Here is a 27,201-nt window from a genome sequence, read left to right on the forward strand (position 1 = left end):
ATGAAACAATCTTACTTGGATGACCTGAAATTAAAGCATATAATTGGTTAGTTACCTAATTGTAGCTAATTAGAAAATTCAATTACTAGATCTAAACATCTATCCATTTCTTAAATAAAGGTTAACATTTTAAAATAGCCTAAGTGTCCAAATAACATTCACACAAGAATTCACAATATAACATGATTTTTAAATCTCATTGTCATGAATTTATAGGCCAAGTGGAAGGAATTTAGTGTTTGTGAGTGGGATTTGTAGTAATTAGCTTGTACAATGTTGATCAAACAAATTTTTATAAACCGTTTATTTGGGACACTCATTGTAATACTGTCCATGTAATAATAATTACTGGACTTGAAATACTTTATAGAAAAACAGTTTATTTTAGTGGAGAGAAGAGAAATAATATTTAGGAGGGACCACGTACCATGGCTGACAGTACCTTCTACCATTTTTAATTTTTAATTGGCTAGCTTTTAATTTTTACTTTTGAAACTTCCTGGCTCTTTAATTACCTGCCACCTCTGAAATGCTATGGCAAATCTTTTTCTTTTACCCTGCGGTGGCTCACAGATACTTGTGACAAAGAAATACCATTAATAACATATTAACAAATGCCATGAAGATAAATGCATGGAATACTGACAGTGTCTCTGCCATGTTGATGAAAATGGAAGGAATTGCAGTTCAGGACCTCCTGTAACAAGCTGCTTATGATAATACAGTCTTATCTTGTCTTGAAGATACCATATCATGAAATAACACTCATGGGATGAACTCTGATAACCCTGTGGCCAATTTTATATAATTCTGTCTGAAGTTGGAAGATTATCCAAATATTGCAGAAAACGTTATTTCTTGATGGTGAAGGCACTGAGGATTCTGATGATTTCAAGATGGGCTGGCTATCACTAACCTGCCTTCACTTGTTTGAGCGAATCGCTAACTTTAGTTTAGAGATACAGCGCAGAATAAGGCACTTCGGCTCACTGAGTCCGTGCCGACCAGCGATCCCCTTACACTACCTCTATCCTACAGCCAGGGACATTTTATGATTTTTACCAAAACCCAATTAACCTACAAACCTGGATGTCTTTGGAGTGTGAGTGGAAATCAGAGCACGTGGGAAAAACCCACACGTTCACAGGGAGAATGTACAAAATCCACACAGACAGCACTCGTAGTCAGGATCGAACCCAGGTTTCTAGCGCGGTAAGACAACAACTCTATCACTGCACCACTGCGCTTGGAGCGCTTGGAGTACTTGAAGGTTAATGCTATTATATTTCTAGTTATTGTGCACAAAAACACACTAGATTTTGGGATTCCTACAATATTGTGGCAACCCTTGATATTCAAATTAACTGTTGACTTTAAGATTTATGATTATGAATTAGTAAGCTTACTTAATATGTAGCTATCAAGTCAGTAACATAACGCTGGTTAATATGTGTTGGAGATGCACTAGAAGTTGACAGTAAGAAGCAATTGGGCATTTATAAAATGTTGTTCGCTAGCATGGTTTTTGTGGTTGTCACAGTTTCATAATGAATATTGTCAGAATAAAGTAAGTATAAGAAATTTCAAAACATCTGATACAATTGATAAACACTTTTCTTTGTTGCCGGTGGGAGAAAATTGTAAATGTCCATAGGAAAACATTTGACATGATTATTTATTTCTCTATGTTCTTTTGTGCAATCATTCATTTTATCTCTTTTTCTTTTTCAAATGAAAGACAAGAAGAACAGAGACATCTGTCCCGAAAGCAGATCGTGTGTGTTTGTTACTGGGTGCAGTGCGCATTTTCTTCTGGTGGTGGCTCACTGAGTCCATGCTCCACTTCATGTATATTCATGCCATTCAGCATCAAGAAACAATATTGGAAACTGCCTCTTACTGGCTATTAGGTTAGTGCAATACTAGTGGAAATGGCAGCAAATCTTATTAGCAAAGATATTATGTTTTATAAGATTTGTAATCTCGGGCAATGATTCTGTCCTTTCACATGATCACATTACAAGCATCTCTGGTTGTTTGAATAAAATGCTTCTAGGTCATTCTTAGGCAGTATTTTTTTCTGAATTTCTAAATTGCAAATTAACACACTGACACCAGAATGCTTCAGATGAATAGTTAATTTCAAAAGTTGGCAACACCATTTATTTAACAACTTTATAGTGAAACGTCCCAATATGCTTCATTGCACCATAATTGGGCAATAAAGCTGGAGACATGAAGGGGGTGGGGCAGGGGGTGATATCCTTTTACCCCATATCCGCCCTATCCACCGACGCATAGCCCCCAACTCATTGGGGAGGGCAGCATGCGGCGTCACACACGCTAACTACCCCCCCCCCCGCACACACGCTAACTACCCCCCTTGATTATTAATTTGCTCCTTTTACCCCATAACCACCCTATCCACTGATGCATGGGGGTTTAGAGGAGGGAGGGTGGGGGAGAGGAAGGGAGAGAGGGGGGGGGGGGGGGGATGAGAGAGAGAGGAGAGAGGGAGATGGGGAGAGAGAGAAAATGGGGAGAGGGGGAGAGACAGAGAGAGCGAAATGCAGCCGTGCGTCACGTGTTCAGAATATTCTGGAAACGAAGCGTGCGCGTGTCATGCACGAAAGTTGTCGGCAGCTCTATGGAATTCAGGGGAGCAGCCTGCCGCGTCACACACACACACACACACACACACACACACACACCACACACACACCACACACACACACACACACACACACACACACACACACACACACACACACACACTAACACACCCCCCCCCCCCCCCTCCATACACGCGCACACACACACACACACACACACACACACTAACACTCCCCCCCTCCCCACACACACACACACACACAGCGGGTCCGATCTAAGCTGACAATGAAGACCAAATTTATTTAAAAAATACTGTCTTTGAAATTAAAAGTTAATGTTAAGAATTTGTGATGTTAAGTGACAAATAATTCAATTCAATTCAATGAAAACCAATGGAATTTACAACCTGGCAGGCTGGGGGGGTGCGGTGCCAGGAGGCAGTTGGGCCAGTTGCAAAAGCATTGTGAGGTTGGCAGGGCGGGGCCAGCAGCCAGGCTAGGGGAGTGGGGCTGGGCGGGGCCTAGAGGCAGTTGGGCCAGGTGCAAAGGCATTGCGAGGTCAGCAGCTGGGCAACCTTAATATTTTTTTTAAATGTCAGTTTGGTTATAAATTTTAGTAAATATCTCGGGAAATAATTGACCAAATGTTTAGAGGATTGGATTTTTGAAATCATAAGGAAAATTTCTACCAGAAGATGTAAAAATTGTTATTGTAAAGTCAGCAGGTGGACAGCAGTCAGATTTTAAAAAAAAGGTCAGATTGGTCAACAATTTTAATTAAAAAGTCAGGAAAATAATGTATCAAAGGTACAGAGGAGTGGATTTCTAAACTCGCAAGGAAACTCTCTACTGAAATATGTGAAAATGTCCACCTTTCGGCATCTGGTTTTCGAGAAGATACGTTTCAAAGGCAAAATGACACACACACACACACACACACACACACACACACACACACACACACACACACACACACACACACACACACACACACACAGTTTTTTAATTGATATATAAATATGAATATATGAATGATATGATATATGATATATGATATGAGAGATGTGATAGATATAGATTGTCATGTTTTTTTATGGCATAAAGCAGAAAAAAAAAGCTACATAGACCCTGACAGAAGAAAAGCAAAGTGACTGGTGTCGAAGGGATTAGTTGGATCTACAACATGAACATGATTATTGTTGTGGTATGCAAGGAAAATCTAACTTTTTGAAAATATAAAATTGTTGCTGTGGTGGGAAAGTTTGATGACAACAATTCCGGACACTATTGATTTATTTGTTCTATTCCTTTGAGGCGAGTATGTTAATATTTTAAGACATCTGATGTAGCAGCAAGCATATCTATCAGGGACAGTCGGTTTATAGGCCGATGCTAGTTAAAGCTCCCATTAATCATGTGGTAGCATACTTCAGTCACGATCTCAGAAGAGCAGTCTAAAGCACCAACGCATCAATGCTTTTGTTTTGAAATGTCTCTCACACTGGCTTGTTTATGGAGTTGTAAGTTAATCACAATGGGACAATTTTATGTTGTCACCCATACCCACTAGAAATTGAAGTTGGGCAGCATTAATTCATATTGCAAGCAGCATACTATTAAGCATTTTGAGGTTGATTTAAATCTAGGAAGCAAGGAAAGCAGGGAATGAATTAAACAATTGGCATGCAAATAATGGCGATTCCTTGAAACATTAGATTACAAACAATTAAGGCGATTGAATGTCTGAGCGTTATTCAGTTATTCAGTAAACCCATCTAAGAGACTTAATTCATATTCGTATTCCTGATGGAATATGTATTGTTGTTTATGAAAGTATCCCACTATTTTTTATTTGCAGTTTAGTATTGAGATTAAGTTATTCTATGGTATGGAAGCAGTGAAACCTTAACTGATGATTACTTTTTTGTTCCCATATTCTATCGGACCTGAATTGTGGACCTGGATCTTTTCATTTGGTGCTGCTCGTAATAGTAAGGGAGCCATGCTGGTGTTAGCATGCTGTATGTAAAAGCTTCTGAAAGCAAAGGACAGAGGAACAGAAAGATTAGAGGAGAAAGTAGACGAGAAAATTAAGTGAATAGAATTAAGGAATGGGAAAGTAAAGGGCCTGTCCCACTTGGGCGTCATTTGGGCGACATTTAGGAGACAGTTGAAAAAGAAGTTGTCGCGACGTGACGCGTGATAAGGCATGGTGATGCATGCAGTGATGGGCGGTAACGCACGATGCTTCCCTGTCAGCCCAGGATTTTGGAATGTTCGAAATCCTGGGGCGACATTTGGGTGGCTCATCATGTTGTGCTGATGTATGCTGTCCTGTGGGTGACGCCCGGTTAGAGTTAGGGTTGGGGTTAGAGATCACAGATGGGGTGTAAAATATTCTTCCTTCAATGCATGGATTTTAAACTTTAATATATTAAAATTAATACAATAAAATCAATTGTGCAAATGAAAAGATGTCTGAGTCGTTCAGTTTTATTTATAGATGTATTGGTCCACTTCCAGATGTGATCACCATCTCTTTTCACAGGGATGGATTCAGTGAATGTAGACTGAACTCCCCTCTTCTCCCCTCCCGCCCCCATTCTGCCCCATCCCTCCTTCTCCACTCCTCCCTTCCCTTCTCCCCTCTCCCCCCTTCTTCCCTTCCCCCCTCTTCCTCCCTTCTCCCCGCTCCACTCTTCTCCCCCTTATCCACTACCCCCCCCATCCACTCACAACCTCTTCTCCCCCTCTCCCTCCCTTCTTCCATTCTCCACCTCACCCCCCACTTTCCCCGATGCCCCCCCATTTGTGGACCCAGCATGTGACCAGTGATCCCCCGCACACTATCCCACACACGCTACGGGAAATTTATACAAACCTGTGCACCTTTGGAGTGCGGGAGGAAACCCAAACCCTAACTGACCAAACCCAAACCCTAACCTAACGCTAGCTTCTGCTGCTCCTCTTGGGAACTAAACTGTTGGCCACGAGTTGTTAGCGGGATCTAGCTGTCACAGGCTTGGTCCACAAATGGGGGGTATCCCCCTCTTCCCCTTCTCCCCCTCCTCCTCTCCCCCTTATCCACTACCCTCTCCTCTCACATCTCCTTCTCCCCCTCTTCCTTCCTTCTCCCATTCTCCACCCCCCCCCCCCCCCCCCCCACTTTCCCCGATGCCCCCCATTTGTGGACCCAGCCTGCGACAGCTAGATCCCACTAATAGTACTGCACAAAGGTCACATCATCTGTTTTAGTAACATTGACTATGGGATAAATGCAGACTTTGGGAAGGGAAGAGGGGGGGGGGGGGGGGGGGGGAAGGGGGGAAGGGGGTGAAGAGGGGGAGAAGGGAGTTCAGTCTACACTCACTGAATCCACCCCTGGTGATCGGATCTGGAAGCGGACCAATACATCTATAAAGAAAACGGAATGATTCAGACATCTTTTCATTTGCACAATTGATTTTCTTGTATTAAATTTAATATATTAATGTTTAAAATCCATGCATTGAAGGAAGAATATTTTGCAGCCTCAACCCTAAGCGGGCATCACCTGCATGACAGCATACGTCAGTATGAATGTCGTGCAACTTGCCGGTTTTACGGGCGTCATTAACGGACGCCCCAAATGTCGCCCAAGTGGGACAGGCCCTTAAGGGGGCAGAATCCAAGAGTGGTGTTTTGGAAGTGAGGGAAAAATTCTTCCTTGAAAATGGCATCACAGGAAGATACGGTGGTCAAAACGGCATTCAGGACTTTGGCCTTCACCAGTCAGAGTATTTAGTATAGAAGTTGGGGGAGTTGGGGTCATGTTGCAACTATATAAAACGTTGGTGCGGCCACATTTAGAGTATTGTGTTCAATTTTGAGTACTATGTTATAGGAAAGACGTTGTCAAGCTGGATAGGGTGCAGATAAGATTTACAAGGATGTTGCCAGGACTCAAGAGCCTTGAGCAAGCTAGGACTCTATTTCTTGGAGTGCAAGAGGATGAGGGCGCTCTTATAGAAGTGCGCATCTGGGATGTTGCCCAGAGGAGGGGAATTGAGAACTTAATGACATAGATATAAGGTGAGAGGGGAACCTTTAATATAAACCTTTTTATACAAGGTAACTTTTTTACACAAATGGTGTTCTATCTGAAAATTATTTTGTATATAATGCTATCTAAATGGTAATAAAACATTGCCAAGTGAATCTTTACAATATATTGTTACATTTGGAACTTTTCACACTTTTTGTTGTCTAGCTTTGAGTTTAAAAATTGAAAGCTTGGTGAATGATATAAATGTATTTCAGGAAAATAATCAAATCTAAATGGGATACATAAGCAACTTTTTGGAGATGAGCCACAGCAGCAATCCTTATCAACAGTCTAAAAATTAGTGTATATTTTTTATGCATGGCTAGTTGGTTTTTGAAACATGAAGCAATGTGGCACTGTTTGAATTGTATTAATAGATACATAGAAAATAGGTGCAGGAGTAGACCATTCGGCCCTTCGAGCCTGCACCGCCATTCAATATGATCATGGCTGATCATCCAACTCAGTATCCCGTACCTGCCTTCTCTCCATACCCTCTGATCCCTTTAGCCACAAGGGCCACATCTGACTCCCTCTTAAATATAGCCAATGAACTGGCCTCAACTACCTTCTGTGGCAGAGAGTTCCAGAGATTCACCACTCTGTGTGAAAAATGTTTTTTCTCATCTCGGTCTTAAAGGATTTCCCCTCTATCCTTAAGCTGTGACTCCTTGTCCTGGACTTCCCCAACATCGGGAACAATCTTCCTGCATCTAGCCTGTCCAACCCCTTAAGAATTTTGTAAGTTTCTATAAGATCCCCCTCAATCTCCTAAATTCTAGCGAGTACAAGCCGAGTCGATCCAGTCTTTCTTCATATGAAAGTCCTGACATCCCAGGAATCAGTCTAGTGAAACTTCTCTGCACTCCCTCTATGGCAATAATGTCCTTCCTCAGATTTGGAGACCAAAACTGTAAGCAATACTCCAGGTGTGGTCTCACCAAGACCCTGTACAACTGCAGTAGAACCTCCCTGCTCCTATACTCAAATCCTTTTGCTATGAATGCTAACATACCATTCGCTTTCTTCACTGCCTGCTGCATCTGCATGCCTTCTTTCAATGACTGGTGTACCATGACACCTAGGTCTCGTTGCATCTCCCCTTTTCCTAATCGGCCACCATTTAGATAACAGACTGCTTTCCTGTTTTTGCCACCAAAGTGGATAACCTCACATTTATCCACGTTATAAATGTGGATAAATGTTAAGTGGAACATAATGTTGAAAGATTAGGGGGACAGAGGCAAAAAGCTGGAGTAACTCAACGGGACAGACAGCATCTCTGCAGAGATGGATTGGGCGACGTTTTGAATCGAGATCTTTCTTCAGATTGGGGGGGAGGGGGGTCTGCTGTAAAGTTAAGAAGTTGAAAGTGCAGTGCGTCTGAGCTTCGCCTTCAGAAAGCATCCATGGGAATGTGGGTGCTGGAATAATCGGCTCCATAGGAGGTCATTGGAAAGGCGACAATGATCTAATGTGCTCGTGGTGGCTAACTGTCTTGGGCAAACTGGTAACTTTAGATTTTTATTTTTGTTTGGGCTTTGAATGCTATAACATAACAATGCTTTGTAGGGTAGAGCTTAGGGGAGGACCAATATGTTCTGAACCATGTAATAGGAAGTGTTTGGTATGTCAGTTGCATTGTTCAGTCAGTAAATGTGCCTGTACTTTCCTCACCTGGATATGGATTGACCTGCTTTGTTGCTGAACATCTTAGAAGCTCTGAGCAATACAAGGCCTCTAATCATAAAAACATAGGAACATAGAAATGAGGTGCAGGAGTAGGCCATTTGGCCCTTCGAGCCTGCACCGCCATTCAATATGATCATGGCTGATCATCCAACTCAGTATCCTGTACCTGCCTTCTCTCCATACCCTCTGATCCCTTTAGCCACAAGGGCCACATCTAACTCCCTCTTAAATATAGCCAATGAACTGGCCTCAACTACCCTCTGTGGCAGAGAGTTCCAGAGATTCACCACTCTCTGTGTGAAAAAAGTTTTTCTCATCTCGGTTTTAAAGGATTTCCCCTTTATCCTTAAGCTGTGACCCCTTGTCCTGGACTTCCCTAACATCGGGAACAATCTTCCTGCATCTAGCCTGTCCAACCCCTTAAGAATTTTGTAAGTTTCTATAAGATCCCCTCTCAATCTCCTAAATTCTAGAGAGTATAAACCAAGTCTATCCAGTCTTTCTTCATAAGACAGTCCTGACATCCCAGGAATCAGTCTGGTGAACCGTCTCTGCACTCCCTCTATGGCAATAATGTCCTTCCTCAGATTTGGAGACCAAAACTGTACGCAATACTCCAGGTGTGGTCACACCAAGACCCTGTACAACTGCAGTAGAACCTCCCTGCTCCTATACTCAAATCCTTTTGCTATGAAAGCTAACATACCATTTGCTTTCTTCACTGCCTGCTGCACCTGCATGCCTACTTTCAATGACTGGTGTACCATGACACCCAGGTCTCGCTGCATCTCCCCTTTTCCTAATCGGCCATCATTTAGATAATAGTCTGCTTTCCTGTTTTTGCCACCAAAATGGATAACCTTACATTTATCCACATTATACTGCATCTGCCAAACATTTGCCCACTCACCCATCCTATCCAAGTCACCTTGCAGTCTCCTAGCATCCTCCTCACAGCTAACACTGCCCCCCAGCTTAGTGTCATCCGCAAACTTGGAGATATTGCCTTCAATTCCTTCATCCAGATCATTAATATATATTGTAAATAGCTGGGGTCCCAGCACTGAGCCTTGCGGTACCCCACTAGTCACTGCCTGCCATTGTGAAAAGGACCCGTTTACTCCTACTCTTTGCTTCCTGTTTGCCAGCCAGTTCTCCATCCACATCAATACTGAACACCCAATGCCGTGTGCTTTAAGTTTGTATACTAATCTCTTATGTGGGACCTTGTCGAAAGCCTTCTGGAAGTCCAGATACACCACATCCACTGGTTCTCCCCTATCCACGCTACTAGTTACATCCTCGAAAAATTCTATAAGGTTCGTCAGACATGATTTACCTTTCGTAAATCCATGCTGACTTTGTCCAATGATTTCACCACTTTCCAAATGTGCTGCTATCCCATCTTTAATAACTGACTCTAGCAGTTTCCCCACTACCGATGTTAGACTAACTGGTCTGTAATTCCCTGTTTTCTCTCTCCCTCCCTTCTTAAATCGTGGGGTTATGTTTGCTACCCGCCAATCCCCAGGAACTACTCCAGAATCTAAAGTGTTTTGAAAGATTATTACTAATGCATCCACTATTTCTGGAGCTACTTCCTTAAGTACTCTGGGATGCAGCCTATCTGGCCCTGGGGATTTATCGGCCTTTAATCCATTCAATTTACCCAACACCACTTCCCGACTAACCTGGATTTCACTCAATTCCTCAACTCCTTTGACCCGTGGTCCCCTGCTATTTCCGGCAGATTATTTATGTCTTCCTTAGTGAAGACGGAACCGAAGTAGTTATTCAATTGGTCCGCCATATCCTTGTTCCCCATGATCAACTCACCTGTTCCTGACTGCAAGGTCCTACATTTGTTTTAACTAAACTCTTTTCACATATCTATAAAAACGTTTGCAGTCGGTTTTTATGTTCCCTGCCAGTTATCTTTCATAATATATTTTTCCTTTCCTAATTAAACCCTTTGTCCTCCTCTGCTGGTCTCTGAATTTCTCCCAGTCCTCTGGTATGCTGCTTTTTCTGGCTAATTTGTACGCATCATCCTTCGCTTTGATACTATCCCTGATTTCCCTTGTTATCCACGGATGCACTACCTTCCCTGATTTATTCTTTTGCCAAACTGGGATGAACAATTTTTGTAGTTCATCCATGCAGTCTTTAAATGTCTTCCATTGCATATCCACCGTCAACCCTTTTAGAATTAATTGCCAGTCAATCTTGGCCAATTCACGTCTCATACCCTCAAAGTCACCTTTCTTTAAGTTCAGAACCATTGTTTCTGAATTAACAATGTCACTCTCCATCCTAATGAAGAACTCAACCATATTATGGTCACTCTTGCCCAAGGGGGCACGTACAACAAGACTGCTAACTAACCCTTCCTCATTACTCAATACCCAGTCTAAAATAGCCTGCTCTCTCGTTGGTTCCTCTATATGTTGATTTAGATAACTATCTTGCATACATTCCAAGAAATCCTCTTCCTCAGCACCCCTGCCAATTTGATTCACCCAATCTTTATGTAGATTGAAGTCACCCATTATAACTGTTTTGCCTTTGTCGCACGCATTTCTAATTTCCTGTTTGATACCATCTCCAACTTCACTACTACTGTTAGGTGGCCTGTACACAACACCCACCAGCGTTTTCTGCCCCTTAGTGTTTTTCGCAGCTCTACCCATACCGATTCCACATCCTCCAAACTAATGTTCTTTCTTTCCATTGCATTAATCTCCTCTCTAACCAGCAATGCTACCCCACCTCCTTTTCCTTTCTCTCTATCCCTCCTGAATATTGAATATCCCTGGATGTTCAGCTCCCAGCCTTGGCCACCCTGGAGCCATGTCTCCGTGATCCCAACTATATCATAATCATTAATGGCTATCTGCATGTTCAACTCATCCACCTTATTACGAATGCTCCTTGCATTGAGACACAAAGCCTTCAGGCTTGTTTTTACAACGCTCTTACCCCTTATACAATTATGTTGAAAAGTGGCCCTTTTTGATTTTTGCCCTGGTTTTGTCTGCCTGCCACTTTTACTTTTCACCTTGCTACTTATTGCTTCTACCCTCATTTTACACCCCCCTGCCTCTCTGCTCTTGTACCCATCCCCCTGCCACATTAGTTTAAATCCTCCCCGACAGCACTAGCAAACACTCCCCCAAGGACACGGTTCCATTCCAGCCGAGGTGCAGACTGTCCTATTTGTACTGGTCCCACCTTCTCCAGAACTGGTTCCAATGCCCTAAAAATTTGAATCCCTCCCCCTTGCACCATTTTTCAAGCCATGCATTCATCTGCAATATCCTCCTATTTCTACTCTGACTGGCCCGTGGTACTGGTAGTAATCCAGAGATTATTACCTTTGAGGTCCTACTTTTAAGTTTATCTCCTAGCTCCCTAAATTTATCTTGTAGGACCTCATCCCTTTTTTTACCTATATCGTTGGTGCCAATATGCACCACGACAACTGGCTGTTCACCCTCCCCCTCCAGAATGTTCTGCAGCCGTTCAGTGACATCCCTGACCCTTGCACCAGGGAGGCAACATACCATCCTGGAGTCTCGTTTGCGGCCGCAGAAACGCCTATCTATTCCCCTGACAATTGAATCCCCTATTACTATTGCCCTTCCACTCTCCCCCCCCTCATGTGCCGCAGAGCCACCCATGGTGCCATGAACTTGGCTGCTGCTGCATTCCCCTGATGAGCCATCTCTCTCAACAGTATCCAAAATGGTATACCTGTTTAGGAGGGAGATGACCGCAGGGGACTCCTGCGCTACCTGCCTACTGCGTTGCTGGCTATTGGCCACCCGTTCCCTTTCTGTCCTCTTGCCTTTTACCTGCGGTGTGACCAACTCGCTGTACGTGCTATCCACGACTTTCTCAGCATCGTGGATGCTCCAGTATGAATCCAGCCGCAGTTCCAATCGTTCAATGCAGTCTGCCAGGAGCTGCAGCTGTACACACTTCCTGCAAACGTAGTCACCAGGGACACCAACCATATCCCTGATCTCCCACATGTTGCAGGCTGAGCAAACCACAGGGCCAATCTCCACTGACATATCTTACTCCCAAATTAACTATATTAAATATTAAAAAACACAAAACTTTACCCTTTAAACTTTACTAATAAATACTAATAAATGCTGTACACTCAACTCCCAGAATCCTTAACCTGAAGGCAGAAATGTAAAAATGTAAACCCTGGGTTGCACCCAATCAGCTGCTTCCTCTGGTCATCTTCCACCAATCAGAGGCTTCCACCAGACTCCTTCTCTGGAACGTTGCCGATTTTGGTGTCAGGTCCCTGGGCCTCTGTGAAAGCAAGCCCCGCGATGTATTTTATAATTACAGCGCAGGTACTCCTCCCCTCGCACCAACGGCTCCCTGGATCATGCACTGGAAAAATCCTTTTTGTCTCTGATGTATCATAAACTCAGAGTCAGCTTTGCCGGCTGCCAAAGCTGATCATGTAGACTATTAAAAATAATACTGGGCCTGTACTCGATGGAGTTTAGAAGGATGAGGGTGGACCTTATTGAAACTTACCAAATAGTGAAAGGCCTAGATAGAGTGGATGTAGAAAGGAAGTTTCCACTTGTCTCAGAATAAAAGGAAATACCTTTAGAAAGGAGAGACTCAGCGGGTGAGGCAGCAACTATGGATCGAAGGAAATGGGGGACGTTTCAGGTCGAGACTTTTCTTTAGACCTTTTTGTCTACCTTTGATTTGTCTACCTTCGATCTGCAATTCCTTCTTAAACCTTTAGGGGGAGAGGGTGTGGGAGCGGGGTCCCGTCCCTCCCATTGTTATGGAGCTTTTGCATTTTTCAGCGTGAAATTGTGCAATCTGCTGCATACTGTAGCGAGTCTTTTAACTGCTACAATCCACAGAAATAATCAACAAATTTTTTTGAAGAATCTTTTAAATTATTTAAATCATTAATTTGCAATATTGTGTGCAGATCTGAACCCCCATTATTGGAACGATGTGGAGGCTTTGGAAAGGGTGCTGAGGAGGCTTACCGGAATGATGACTGGATTACGGTGTATTGGCTGCAGGGAGAGGTTTTGACAGACTTTGATAGTTTTTTCCAGAAAGTTGGAGGTTGCGGTGAGCCTGATAGAAGTATGTAAAATTATGAGAGGCAGAAGTAGGGTAGATGGACTGAATCTATTTCCCAGGATGGAATAATCAGATACTGGCGGGCGTAGCTTTAATGTGAGAGGGGAAACGTTTACACAGAGGATAGTGGGTGCCTAGAATGCACTGGAATACTCTGGAATGGTGGTTGAAGCAGATACGTTAGATGCATTTAAAATACATTTGGTTAGGCAAATGGATATGCTGGGAATTTGAGGAAGGACATTCCTCAGGGACATTCCGCAAGGAAATTTGAGGACAGAGCTTTTGCATTTTTCAGCTTGAAATTGTGCGATATGGTGCATATTGTAGCGAGTCTTTTAACTTACACTTGCATGCAATATTTATGCTTTAGATTGGATTAACTATGAATAAGGTTAGGCTAAATTACATTCCTAATTACATTCCACAGTAGAGCCAGACTCTGATCAACAGGTGCAGCACATGAATGATCTTGGTGTATTCATATATGGAAATCAGATTATAATCAAGCACTTGGCCCATGTTGACCAACCTGGGTCTCACTGCACACCTGGTACTACTCCTGACCCTGACTCCAGTTACATACCTTCTCCTCATTCCTGACCCTGAGTCCAGCCTTACACCTGGTCCCCTTATTCTACCCTGATCATAGCTGCTTACCTGCTTAGGTTCCCAGTGCTGAACACTCCCATTTTCCCAACTTTGACTGCACACCTAGTACTATTCCAGACCTTGACTCTGGATGCACACTTGGCCTTGCTCCTAGCCCCTCTGCACTGACAATATATCTGGCCCTCACATACAGCCCCATATCTGACCCCCAGGACTTAACCTATTACGTTCATGTCCACAGGTGCCTATCTAATGCGGTTATCTTTTATGGGGCCCTTCACGGACCAAATTTTGTGTAACAAAATTTGCTACATCCATTGGCTTCTTTGTTATCTAACATGTTAGTTACTTGGTCAAAGAAGTCATCAATTGGATGAACACAATTTCTCATCCATAAAATTATAATTCGGCTGTCTAAGTATTCTGTTACCATTTTCTTCATTTTCCTAACAAACTGTCCTGAAGTCATTTTCACCCTCGATATTTTCAGTAATTTGCTCAGCTGGGACTTTTCCGAAATGCAAAGTCCAATAACTATATATTTAAGCAATATTATTCTATTTACTGTGATCTTGAGAGTACATAATATTTTCTGTGGTATTCATAGCACAACAATGATAAAAAGATAATTGTTTTGATTGCACCTACCAACATGCATACATTATATTACAGTTAATATGTACCAAGGGCAAATTTTTGTTCCAATGCTCCCCATTCCCAATTACTTTTACATTGAAGTGATTGAAATCCAAGTGAAGTTTAAATAGCATCAGAAAAATAAAACCTCCGGAATGGATGATATTCATCACGTGGTTGGTTGGAGTCAGTATCAGTACAATTAAACTTTGAATCTTCAGATGTCCTGGTTCAAGCTAAAACTAAAGACAAATAATAACCTCCTCACACATTCCCCTGCAAGTATCTCTTTTCACTCCTTTATATGCCCCTTCTTTGACCAAACTCTTAAACAGTGCATCTGAATCAGTTTCCATCTGATTACACTCCTTGAGGATGTTCATCTATGTGTTCAATTAATAAAACAATGAGATTAGTTTTCTCATTTCTATTCACCCTGTCAAAGGAATTTGAGTGGGGGGGGGGGGGTTAGAAATAGTCAGTGAGGTAAACAAACATAACATGTGTTCAAGAAGGAACTGCAGATGCTGGAAGATCAAAGGTACACAAAATTGCTGGAGAAACTCAGCGGGTGCAGCAGCATCTATGGAGCGAAGGAAATAGGCGACGTTTCGGGCCGAAACCCTTCTTCAGACTGATGGGGGGGGGGTGGGGGGGAGAAGGAAGGAAAAAGGGAGGAGGAGGAGCCTGAGGGCAAACATAACAGTTGAGTGGCAAATGACAATAGTGCTACCTTCCCAATATTTAACTGAAGGAAATAATGAGTTATCGGGGCTGTAGGTTGTGTCAGACAGCCTGACACCTTGCATGCTATTTTAATATTACAATTATCTGACCCTGCTGGATATTCCGGATTAATAAATTAAGGTTTTGTCAACTAATTGCAAATCAGGCTAATTACAAGTCAATAACGTTAGCCAACTCCGAAACAGGAAGCGCTGAGTATTGGGATCCAGACATCATGGACAATTGACCTCAGTTCCCTGCTCACATCTGGCAGTGTTCTCCGTCTGAACCAGGGGCCGAGGAACGTTTTTGAAAGTGGGGAAGCTGAGCGACCACTGATCACTGGCCTTGGGGGTACCCGACGAGGGAGTGGAGCAACCGAGTGGGGGGAGGGTGTGAGAGGGGGCTGCCCCCCCACGGTAGGGACTTTTAAAAATTTGATGTATTAAAATCATGTTTTAGTGCATTGTAGAAGTATGATTTCAATGTTTTTTGTTTGATGTATTTTTAAGAGGTAAATTTTTAAGGGGTAACTTTTTCCACACAAACGGTGGTGGGTGTACGGAACAAGCTGCCAGAGGAGGTTGAAGCAGGGACTATCCCAACATTTAAGAAACAGTTAGACTGATACATGGATAGGCCAGGTTTGGAGGGATATAGACCAAAAGCAGGTAGTGTAGTTGGAACATGTTGGTGGGTGTGGGCAAGTTGGGCCGTAGGGCCTGCTTTCACACTGTATCACTCTATGACTACATTATACCTCCACCATGCATGAATGCTTCAAAAGTGGTCGAGTTTTATTGCCATATACTCAAGCATAGAAACATAGAAAATTGGTGCAGGAATAGGCCATTTGACCCTTCGAGTCAGCACTGCCATTCAATATGATCATAGCTGTTCATCTAAAATCAGTACCTCTTTCCTGTTTTTTCCCCATATCCCTTGATTTTGTTAGCCCCAATAGCTAAATGTAACTCTCTCTTGAAAACATCCAGTGAATTGGCCTCCTGCTGTGGCAGAGAATTCCACAGATTCACAACTTTCTGGGTGAAGAAAGTTTGTCCTCATCTCAGTCCTAAATGGCCTACCCCTTATTCTTAAACTAGTTCTGAACTTCCCCAACATCGGGAACATTTTCCCTGCAGTTACAGTAAGTGAAAATCTAGCAGGCAAGCAGGATGCTTTCTCCAACCACCCCCGTTTGAAGGCCAATATCTTCCACCGCTTCTACCCAGTGCTTGGTACCTACTTCCAGCAGCCACTGGTTGTCCTCCAGGATGCACCGAGCCACAGCCTGGTCCATGCCAATCACCAGGGCGAATTCGGCACAGAGACTCTCATGGCAGTGGCGCAACGCTTCCGACGAACGCCCGGGACTCTTGCACTGAGGCTGCTCCATGGCCGGAGCTGCAGCGAGCAACTCGCCAGCCCCGCAAACACTCCCCGCTCCCCGTCCGCATCTGCTCCCACCACTCCATCGCTCCCTCCACCCCGGCTCTCTAACACCCGCGGTTCATGCAGTTGATATTAGTTTTGAAATTCTCGTTGATCACAGAATTTCTCACGACAGAGCGTGAGAAAGTCTGTGATCAACGTGAGAGCGTGAGAATTTGGCGAAATGCGCGATTCTCATGCTCAATGCATGAGAGTTGGCAGCTCTGTGTTCAGCACAGACCTTGTGGGCCATAGGGCCTGTTCTTTTGCTGTACTGATCTATGTTCTTCGTATTAAGCCAACCACAAAGAAATTAAACAAAAGGACCTTTCTCTATCACCTACAGCTGCTAAACTCATTGAAATCCATTACGTCACGAATCCTGAACCAAGTCTAGCATGACATATGATCTGAGAGCAGATTTTCTTCCTGGTAAACACTGAGCAAGCATGTTAAGAATGAGCTATGCAGCTTTAATCCTTGGAGAGTTCCAGTATTTGGAAAGCTGATATTTGCTGGAGAAATCTGGGCCAATGGCATAGTTTGTTACATTAATAATATTAGCTGTTTACACATTTTTTGCGCCAGCCATTTCAATACATTTTGCTGTAGCCTGGTTAAATCTATACATATGCACATATCTCAGGCTAACCTCATTAGGATATTGGAACAAGGAACTGCAGTTTAAAAAAAAAAAAAACACACAAACTGCTGGAACAACTCTGCAGGTCAGGCAGCATCTGTGGAGAACATGGATAGGTGATGTTTTGGGTTGGAGCCTTCGTCAGACTAAAGAAGTGTCCCCATCTGAAATGTCACTTATCCAAGTTTTCCAGAGGTGCTCTCTGACCCGCTGCGTTACTCCAGCACTTTGTTTCTCATTAAGATACAAACCTTGGTTTGTGGGCATAATCTGCAACTTGATACGTTTCCAGGAGTATCATGTTAGTCATTGTTGGGTAGAGAAAACAAAGATTTTCATTTTTATGTTCCCTAAATATGCAGACAGAAATGTAATGTCTTCAACAAGCGCTAACGGGCTGCACTGAGCGCAGTTTTAATTGCAAGCTGAGTAGCGAAGATGTGGGATATTCTCAGTATTTAACGAAGGTTGGAAGATAATTTACGATGTGAAGAGTTTGTTGAGCAGTATAGGAATTAGGCTTTTGACCTAAAAATGGTTTGGACCTCAGGTCTGGTATTTACCATGTGAATTGTGGGTTGTTCTATTGTAAACCTCTCTTGACTTCAGCCTGAACCCCCTCCCCCCATCTGACTAGGATAAAACTAGTCTTGAGTTGCAGACATTTCTTAATATTTTAAAATTTATTGAAATTCAGTAAACCTTGCAATGAATGCAATATTAAGCACTACAAATAATAGAATGTAAAATATTAAATTAAATTGCAAAAACATATGATTATAGAACACTACAGAATACAATGATGCAGCCTCCATAACCTTTACTATCGTACATAGTTCCTTGGAAGTGGCGTCATGGGTAGATGGGTAGTCAAAAAGGCTTTTGGCACATTGGCCTTCATCAGTCAGATTAAAGAATATAGAAGTTGGGAGGTCATGTAGCAGTTATATAAGACGTTGGTGAGACCGCAGTTAGAGTTTTGAGTTCTGTTCTGGGCACCATGGTATATGAAAGAAGTTGTTAAGTTGGACCTCGTAGAGAGAAGATTTACAAGGATGTTGCCAGGACTCAAGGGTGTGAGCTATAGTGAAAGGTTGAGCAGGCTGGGTCTTTATTCCCTGGAGTGCGGGAGGATGAGGGGTGATATTATAGAGGTGTACGTAATCATGAGAGGAATAGATGGGGTAAACACACAGAGTCTCTTGCCCAGAGTGGGGCAGTTGAAAACCAGAGAGCATAGGTTTAAGATGACGAGGGAAATATTTTATAGGAATCTGAGGGGTAACCCTTTCATGAAAAGGGTGGCAGGTGTATGAAATGGGCTGTCGGGAGAGGAAGTTGAGGCAGGGACTATCGCAATGTTTAAGAAGCAATTAGACAGGTACATGGATAGGATAGGTTTAGAGGGATATGGCCCTAACACAGGCGGGTAGGTAGGTCTAGTGTCGATGGGACATGTTGGCCGGAATGGGCAAGTTGGGCCGAAGGGCCTAATTCTGCACTCTATGACTATGAAAAGCTCTAGTTAAAATTGCTTAGATTTTGGTGTTGCTGAGGTCTATAATTCAGGGAATTATTTAGTAATTGTTCTACCTCTGTTTGCCTAATTAATATACTTGGTTTTTGATAAATAAATTATTCTTTATGTGTCTCTTAAGGTTTTGCTTGCTCCATGTTTTAAATGTTGGTATTAATCCATGTAAAATAATTGATAATTTAATTTGCATCATAAGGAGATTCCATTATCAAATCCCTAGGTTTAGCTTGGTTAATCTGAAGTTATCCAAAACTCTGCTCTCTCAATCTCTGCGCTGACATCAAATTTCATTCATTCTTATGTGCTCTTAGGCCACATATTGTTTGACAGGTTCCACTGAAATGCCCTGAGATATTCTGCTTCTAAGAGGTGCTATATAAAAATAATATTGCTATTGTCTTATTGGGATTTGAGGAAATGAACAGTGAAAATACAAATAATTTCTATACATTTTCTTTGCAAGGTGGCCTCGGGTTTGCTCACACACTGTTCTTCTATCTGAAGTATTTGCTGCTCTATGGCATTCCATCGATTATCATGTGTTTGGATGGTGTTGAACCACCAAGATTGCCAAGGTGCACCAGCAGCTTGTACAGTTTTACAGGGACGTGGAGGTAAGTTGGAGTTTTGTTTTGTTGAAAATAAAGTGTTATAAGGTCATAAGATCATGTTACAGGAGCAGAATTAGGCCATTCGGCCCATCAAGTGTACTCTGCCATTCAATCATGGCTGATCTATCTTTCTCTCCTAACCCTATTCTCCTGCCTTCTCCCCATAACCCCTGATACCCATACAAATTGAGAATCTATCTATCTCTGCCTTTAAAATACTCATTGACTTGGCCTCCACAGCCTTTTGCGGCGAAGAATTCCACAGATTCACTACCCTCTGACTACAGAAATTCCTCCTCACCTCCTTCCTAAAGGAACATTCTTTAATTCTGAGGCTATGACCTCTAGTCCTAGACTCTCCTACTAGTGGAAACATCCTCTTCACACCCACTCTATCCAAACCTTTCATTAGTTGGTACGTTTCAATGAGGTCCCCCCTCATTCTTCTAAACGCCAGCGAGTACAGGCCCATTGCCGTAAAACACTCATCATAATTTAACTCACTTATTCCTGGGATCATTCGTGTAAACCTCCTCTGGACCCTCTCCAGAGTCAGCACATCCTTCCTCAGATATGGTGCTTAATGGGCGTGTCCCAAAACGTCCTGTCCCACTTTCCCGAGTTACTCACAAACTCTCCCAAGTTTTCCTCTTTATTCGAACTCGGGGAATGTCAGGGAATGTCGGTAGCGAGCTCGTAGGAGTCCGTAGATGTTTCGCAGTGGCTCGTAATGCCAGCCGTAGGAACTCGGGGCATCAGGTAAGTCGGGATGTTATTTCAACGTTGAAAAATGTCCATGTTAATTGCCCCGAGTACCTACGAATGGCTATTGCCGCAATTCTCCGAATTTGTATCAAGGGGAAAACTCGGGAGTGTTCCTGAGTAACTCAGGAAAGTGGGACAAGACCTTTAGGCAATTCTTTGGGCGACTACAGGCAACATGTTGAAACATTTTCGGCGACAGAGACGACAATTTTTGCTGTCATAGGTTGTCGCCATGTTTCATAGGTAAATTCTATTAAAACTAGTCCCTGGCAGTCGCTTAAAGAGTCGCCTAAGTGGGATAGGCCCATAAAATTGTTACTCTCAAACAGACAGTTGTCTCATTCACTTTATTGCCAGTAAAATTTTGCTGCATCTTGCTAAATGGAAAGCAAAGATCTTAGAGCAGAGCAAGATGGGCTACTCCTGTGAAATACAATGGGCTGACGTGTAGTACGCTACGGAGGGGATCCTGGGCATTTTCCCCGCCCATTTTAGTAACCGGAGCTTACCTGACCCGACTCGCAGTGTAATCAATGTTGCGGGGCAACAGTTTGTGTGTGTGATATAGGATTAGATTCATAATTCTGTCAGTTCATACTTCTTGTCAAGAATAACATTTGACTCTGGTAATTGTCTTTTTTAATGTTTTTTAAATCATTTCTTTTTAAATGGCTCACAAGCAGTGTTTGAGTTGATTTTGTAGTAACCGGAACCGACCCGACTCGCAGGGTAATTGACATTGCGGGGGAAGTTTTTGTGCGTGATATAGGGTTAGATTCATAATTCTGTTAATTCTTGTTAAAGAATAAAATGTTTATAAACACACATACATGAATGTGATATAAATGTATATAATCATATAACACACACAATTATATTTCTTCTGATCCAATGATGAACTTTATTTCAGACTAGACAAGGGACATTAAATAAGAAACATTGTAAACCTCCCCGCAACTTCACACACACTAGGCCTTATCCCACCCCTCAACTCTCCCCCCCCCGGCACTCCCTCGCCTGCCCCCACACTACAATGTCTCCCCCCCCTCCTATGCCCCTCTGCCCGCTGCCCCAGGCCCCACACTCCCTCTCCCCGGGCCGCGCACTCACTCTCCCCGCTGCCCCGGGCCGCGCACTCCCTCTCCCCGGGCCGCGCACTCCCTCTTCCTCTGCCCCGGGCCGCGCACTTCTTCTTCCCGCTGCGGAAACAAAGATTCAATCTTTGGCCGGAAGCAAGATGGTGGAACAAGATGGCGGGGACTGGTCGCTAAAATGGGTCCTATAATCACCCAGGAATTCGTCCATGAGCGTACTACATGTTTGCGTGAGAGTAACCCATCTTGCTCTGCTCCAAGATCTTTGATGGAAAGTACCGTGGAATGTCATTAGACGTATCTGAAGGTTAGTCTAGTGTTCCAGATGGCATAAACATTGACATTGAGCGAGATAAGAAAATATTAGGGAAATTCCTAAAAACAATAGGTAAAGAGGATTTAAGGAGTGAAAATTAAGAAAAGGTTAAGAGCCAGACAATGGGAAGGAATTCCATAATTTAGTGATTTGGCAGCAGAGGGCATGAATAAGTTAGGTCTTTATTCTCTGGAGCGCAGAAGGTTAAGAGGGGACTTGATAGAGGTCTTTAAAATGATGAGCGGGATAGACAGAGTTGATGTGGACAAGCTTTTCCCTTTGAGAATAGGGAAGATTCAAACAAGAGGACATGACTTCAGAATTAAGGGACAGAAGTTTAGGGGTAACATGAGGGGGAACTTCTTTACTCAGAGAGTGGTAGCGGTGTGGAATGAGCTTCCAGTGGAAGTGGTGGCGGCAGGTTCGTTGGTATCATTTAAAAATAAATTGGATAGGCATATGGATGAGAAGGGAATGGAGGGTTATGGTATGAGTGCAGGCAGGTGGGACTAAGGGAAAATAGTTGTTCGGCACGAACTTGTAGGGCCGAGATGGCCTGTTTCCGTGCTGTAATTGTTATATGGTTATGATTAGTGATGGTGAAGCAATTAAATGATGGGTTTTTGATGAATGAAGAATTGAGTGAGTGATGATGTCAATACATATCATAGAGTTGGAGCAGATTCTAAAAGTTGGGATGGATGAAATCATGGAAGAATTTGAAAATAAGCTTGAAATTTTAAAAATCCAAGGTAAGGAAATGAATCAAAAGTTTTGAACCAGGAGCCATGGTGGACAAGTAGATATTAGACAAGCAATGATATGATCTTGTATTTTTGATAGAAAATAAGTATAACATTGAATAATATTCCTACTCCCGTCCTCCTAGCAGGCAAAGCAGACCACTTCCAAAAGACGTGGTCTGCATTTATGTAATTATTACAAGCATAAGGTGCAATAGTAATTTAAAGTATAAATGATACCAGGATCTGGTAACGGTGGGTATAAAATAAATTAAAAAAACCCAAAAAAAACACGGTTGGTATATCCTTTTTTGCGAGTTTTGTGTTACATTAGAGCGATTGTTTTTCCTTTTTTTTTCTTTTCTTTCTAGGGTCTTATTTCCTTTCTTTACTTCCTGCTCTAACTTCTTCCCTAAGGGGCTTTCTTTTCCCAACACTTTCCTGCACCTTCACGATTCTTGCTCACTTTCCTTACTTCTTTTATTTCTATCTTTTTTAGTGCTCGAAAAACGAAGTGGTACAATAAATGTAATAAGATATATCTGATGTGTGTTATTGTAATTTACTGTACTAATAAAAATATTTAAAAAAAATAATAATAATATTCCTACTCCCTTCTGTGCCTAAATAATTAACATAATAGCAAAATGTAAGTATTAGAATGGGGTGATAATTGGAGAGAGTGAATAGAGGGATTAGAGCATTGGTGCTCACAGAATGTGGAAGCTCCAGTGGAATTTGCATTGATTGAGGTTTACCCATGATTTGAGATTACAATCTCTCTGTATGCCATCAAAGGATATGTGTGTTGCTGGCAAGGTTGGTGTCAATGCCCATCTTTATTTGGAGGCAGAAATTAATTGAGATCTTTGAAATATATTTATAACACTGTTTTGCTGTAAAACTGATTATTTAGTTGCACAATTCAATTGGAATTTGCTATTCAATTTAATTTCTTATGGGCTAATTTGGTTAGGTTTGAAAGAGTTAGAATTATTGACAATTTCTACAAACAGAAATTTTAAAAACAAATTGAAAATATATCCAGCTTCTGTGGGAAAAGTCAAAAGTTACTGTTTCAATATGTTATGGGCCTGTCCCCCTTAAGCGATTTGTTTGGGCGACTACAGGCGACTGCCACAAAATTTTCAACATATTGAAAGTTTGTCGGCGACAGTAGAGCCAATTTTTGCTGTCTTATGTTGTTGTAGGTTGTCGTAGGTGCTGTCGTGGGTTGTCACCAGATGTCGTAGGTGACTTCCAATAAAACCCATTCCATTCCCCTGGCAGTCGCCAAAAGGGCCTGTCCCACGTGGGCGATTTTTTAGCGGACTGCCGGCGATTGTCAAGTTCGCGGCACTCGCTGAAAAGCTGGGAACTGGAACGGCGAGTGTCAGAGTGGAACACACACACACACACACACAACACACACACACACACACACACACACACACACACACACACACACACACACACACACACACACACACACACACACACACACACACACACACACACACACACATCGCAAAGACGGGGGCCAGGGAAAGCGGGGTGAGCGCTGTCTGAAATTCACACGGCACAAAGCCAAGGTGATACAGACACACACAGCAATGAACAGGAAGTGTACGGTAAATCCTTTAAAAGAAGGGCTGGGTGGGGGGGGAGGGGAGAAGGGGAGAAGGGGGGAGAAAGAGAGGAGAAATTTTTAAGAAGCCAGACAGCTATTAACAAGCCAGAGATACACAGCTGTGAAGTTTGGCAGGCATTTAACATTACCGGTCGGTTCTCCTTGGTTCTGAAAACTCGTGCTTATGATTTTTTTCCCCCCAATGAGCCAATGAAAATGCCCGGTCAGCATAAGCGATTAACTGAAACTACCTACGACTAGCTTGACTACCTATAAAATTACATGGCGACCCCAATACAACTGCACCTACGACTACAAAAGTCTTGATTTTCTCCATGGCGACCAATTTTTGGTTGCAGAAAGTTTTTCAACATGTTGAAAAATTTGTGGCGACCAAACTGATGCCGCGACTAGTTCCCAGAATGAGGGAACTCCTCGCGACCATGAAGGAGACTCACCAGAGACCACCAGCGAACATGTGCCGACCATGTGGCGAACATGTGGCGATCATGTGGTGAGCGCAGAGTCTCCTGCACCCGCCTAAAAAGTCGCCTAAGTGGGACAGGCCCTTAAAGAGTTGCCTAAGTGGGACAGGCCCATTACTGTTTCGACTGGAGATCTTTTAGATTAGAGTTTATATTTTAAATGTGTGGCTGTTGTGAAGAAGGTTAATAGAGCCGTTAGTAATTTATTCAATTTATGTGGGTGGAGGAGTAGTCTAGCATGTGCCATGAAATTCCTTTCTTTTCTTGTTGACTTTATTTTGTGTTTATTGCTTTAATGACTTTAATGTCTGCCACAAACAGGGGATAGGCAGCCAGCTCTCAGACTTGGCAAATATTGTCTTGTGACAAAGATTAAGAACTCAGGAATCATACACTCAATTTGTTTTGTTCAACCAGGAACAAATACAGTGCCTTTTTGTCAGGTCTCACCAGGCAATTATATTTAGCAAACACTACAAATTTGAAATTGGCCTGATATTATTTATCCCTTCACTCTAACCCAGGAACAAGGAAATGGCAGATGTTGACCAGGTACTTTGGATCTGTCTTCACCAAGGAAGACACAAACAATCTCCCAGATGTACCAGTGGCCAGAGGACCTAGGGTGACGGAGGAAATGAGGGAAATTCACATTAGGCAGGAAATGGTGTTGGGAGGACTGATGAGACTGAAGGTTGATAAATCCCCAGGCCCTGATGGTCTGCATCCCAGGGTACTTAAGGAAGTGGCTCTAGAAATCGTGGACGTATTGGTGATAATTTTCTAATGTTCTATAGATTCAGGATCAGTTCCTGTGGATTGGAGGGTAGCTAATGTTATCCTACTTTTTAAGAAAGGCGGGAGAGAGAAAACTGAATTATAGACCAGTTAGCCTGACATCGGTGGTGGGGAAGATGCTGGAGTCAATTATAAAAGATGAAATAGCAGCACATTTGGATAGCAGTAACAGGATCAGTCTGAGTCAGCATGGATTTACAAAGGGGAAATCATGCTTGACTAATCTTCTGGAATTGTTTGAGGATGTAACTAGGAAAATGGACAAGGGAGAGCCAGTGGATGTAGTGTACCTGGACTTTCAGAAAGCATTTGATAAGGTCCTACATAGGAGATTAGTGGGCAAAATTAGAGCACATGGCATTGGGTGTAGAGTACTGACATGGATAGAAAATTGGTTGGCAGACTGGAAACAAAGAGTAGGGATTAACGGGTCCGTTTCAGAATGGCAGGCAGTGACTAGTGAGGTGCCGCAAGGCTTGGTGCTGGGACCGCAGCTATTTACAATATACATTCATGATTTAGATGATGGGGATTAAAAGTAACATTAATAAATTTGCAGTCACAAAGCTGGGTGGCAGTGTGAAGTGTGAGGAGGATGCTATGAGGATGCAGGGTGACTTGGACAGGTTGGGTGAGTGGGCAGATGCATGGCAGATGCAGTTTAATGTGGATAAATGTGAAGTTATCTACTTTAGTGACAATAACAGGCAGGCAGATTATTATCTGAATGGTGTCAAGTTGGGAAAAGGGGAAGTACAATGAGATCTGGGGGTCCTTGTTCACCAGTCACTGAAAGTAAGCATGCAGGTACAGCAGGCAGTGAAGAAAGCTAATGGCATGTTGGCCTTCATAACAAGAGGAGTTGAGTATAGGAGCAAAGAGGTCCTTCTGCAGTTGTACAGGGCCCTAGTGAGACCACACATGGCGTATTGTGTGCAGTTTTGGTCTCCAAATTTGAGTAAGGACATTCTTGCTATTGAGGGAGCGCAGTGCTGGCTCACGAGGTTAATTCCTGTGATGGTGGGACTATCATATGTTGATAGAATGGAGCGGCTGGGCTTGACAGTGGCTTGCAAAAGTATTCATACCCCTTGAACTTTTCCACATTTTGTCACGTTACAACCACAAATGTAAATGAATTTTATTGGGATTTTATGTGATAGACCAACACAAATACTTTTGCACGCCACACTTTTCAGTTTTTTATTTGTAAAAAAATTTGAAAACCATGTATCATTTTCCTTCCACTTCACAATTATGCGCCACTTTGTGTTGTTCTATCACATAAAATCCCAATAAAATACGTTTACGTTTGTGGTTGTAACGTGACAAAACGTGGAAAAGTTCAAGGGGTATGAATACTTTTGCAAGCCACTGTATACTCTGGAATTTAGAAGGGTGAGAAGTATCTTATTGAAACATATGTGTCCTTCCTGCCATCACGGGAATTTTATATATTACTAGACCAAGTGCAGACCCGTTGGGTCTGTTTCCCCAATGGCGTTTGTGTGTGGGGGGGGTGGACTGCGGCATCACACTCACACTAACCACCCCTCAAACACACAGGTGGGGGGAGAGGGGAGAGGGAGACGGGGTGGGGAGAGGGGAGGGTGAGAAGAGGGGGGGGAGGGAGGGGAGAAGGAG

General features: G+C 42.9%; 1 protein-coding gene across 1 annotated transcript in view; it reads left to right on the plus strand.

Annotated features, from left to right (window-relative positions):
* Window positions 1-27,201, plus strand: part of hhat (hedgehog acyltransferase) — a 170,483-nt gene that overhangs the window by 16,175 nt on the left and 127,107 nt on the right. Inside the window, exons 6-7 of the mRNA XM_055640018.1 lie at window positions 1,739-1,910; window positions 19,579-19,729. Of these exons, the coding sequence (XP_055495993.1) occupies window positions 1,739-1,910; window positions 19,579-19,729 (323 nt within the window). The remainder of the gene's footprint in view (window positions 1-1,738; window positions 1,911-19,578; window positions 19,730-27,201) is intronic.

This window comes from Leucoraja erinacea, chromosome 8 (assembly GCF_028641065.1).
Source record: "Leucoraja erinacea ecotype New England chromosome 8, Leri_hhj_1, whole genome shotgun sequence".
Classification (NCBI taxonomy): domain Eukaryota; kingdom Metazoa; phylum Chordata; class Chondrichthyes; order Rajiformes; family Rajidae; genus Leucoraja; species Leucoraja erinaceus.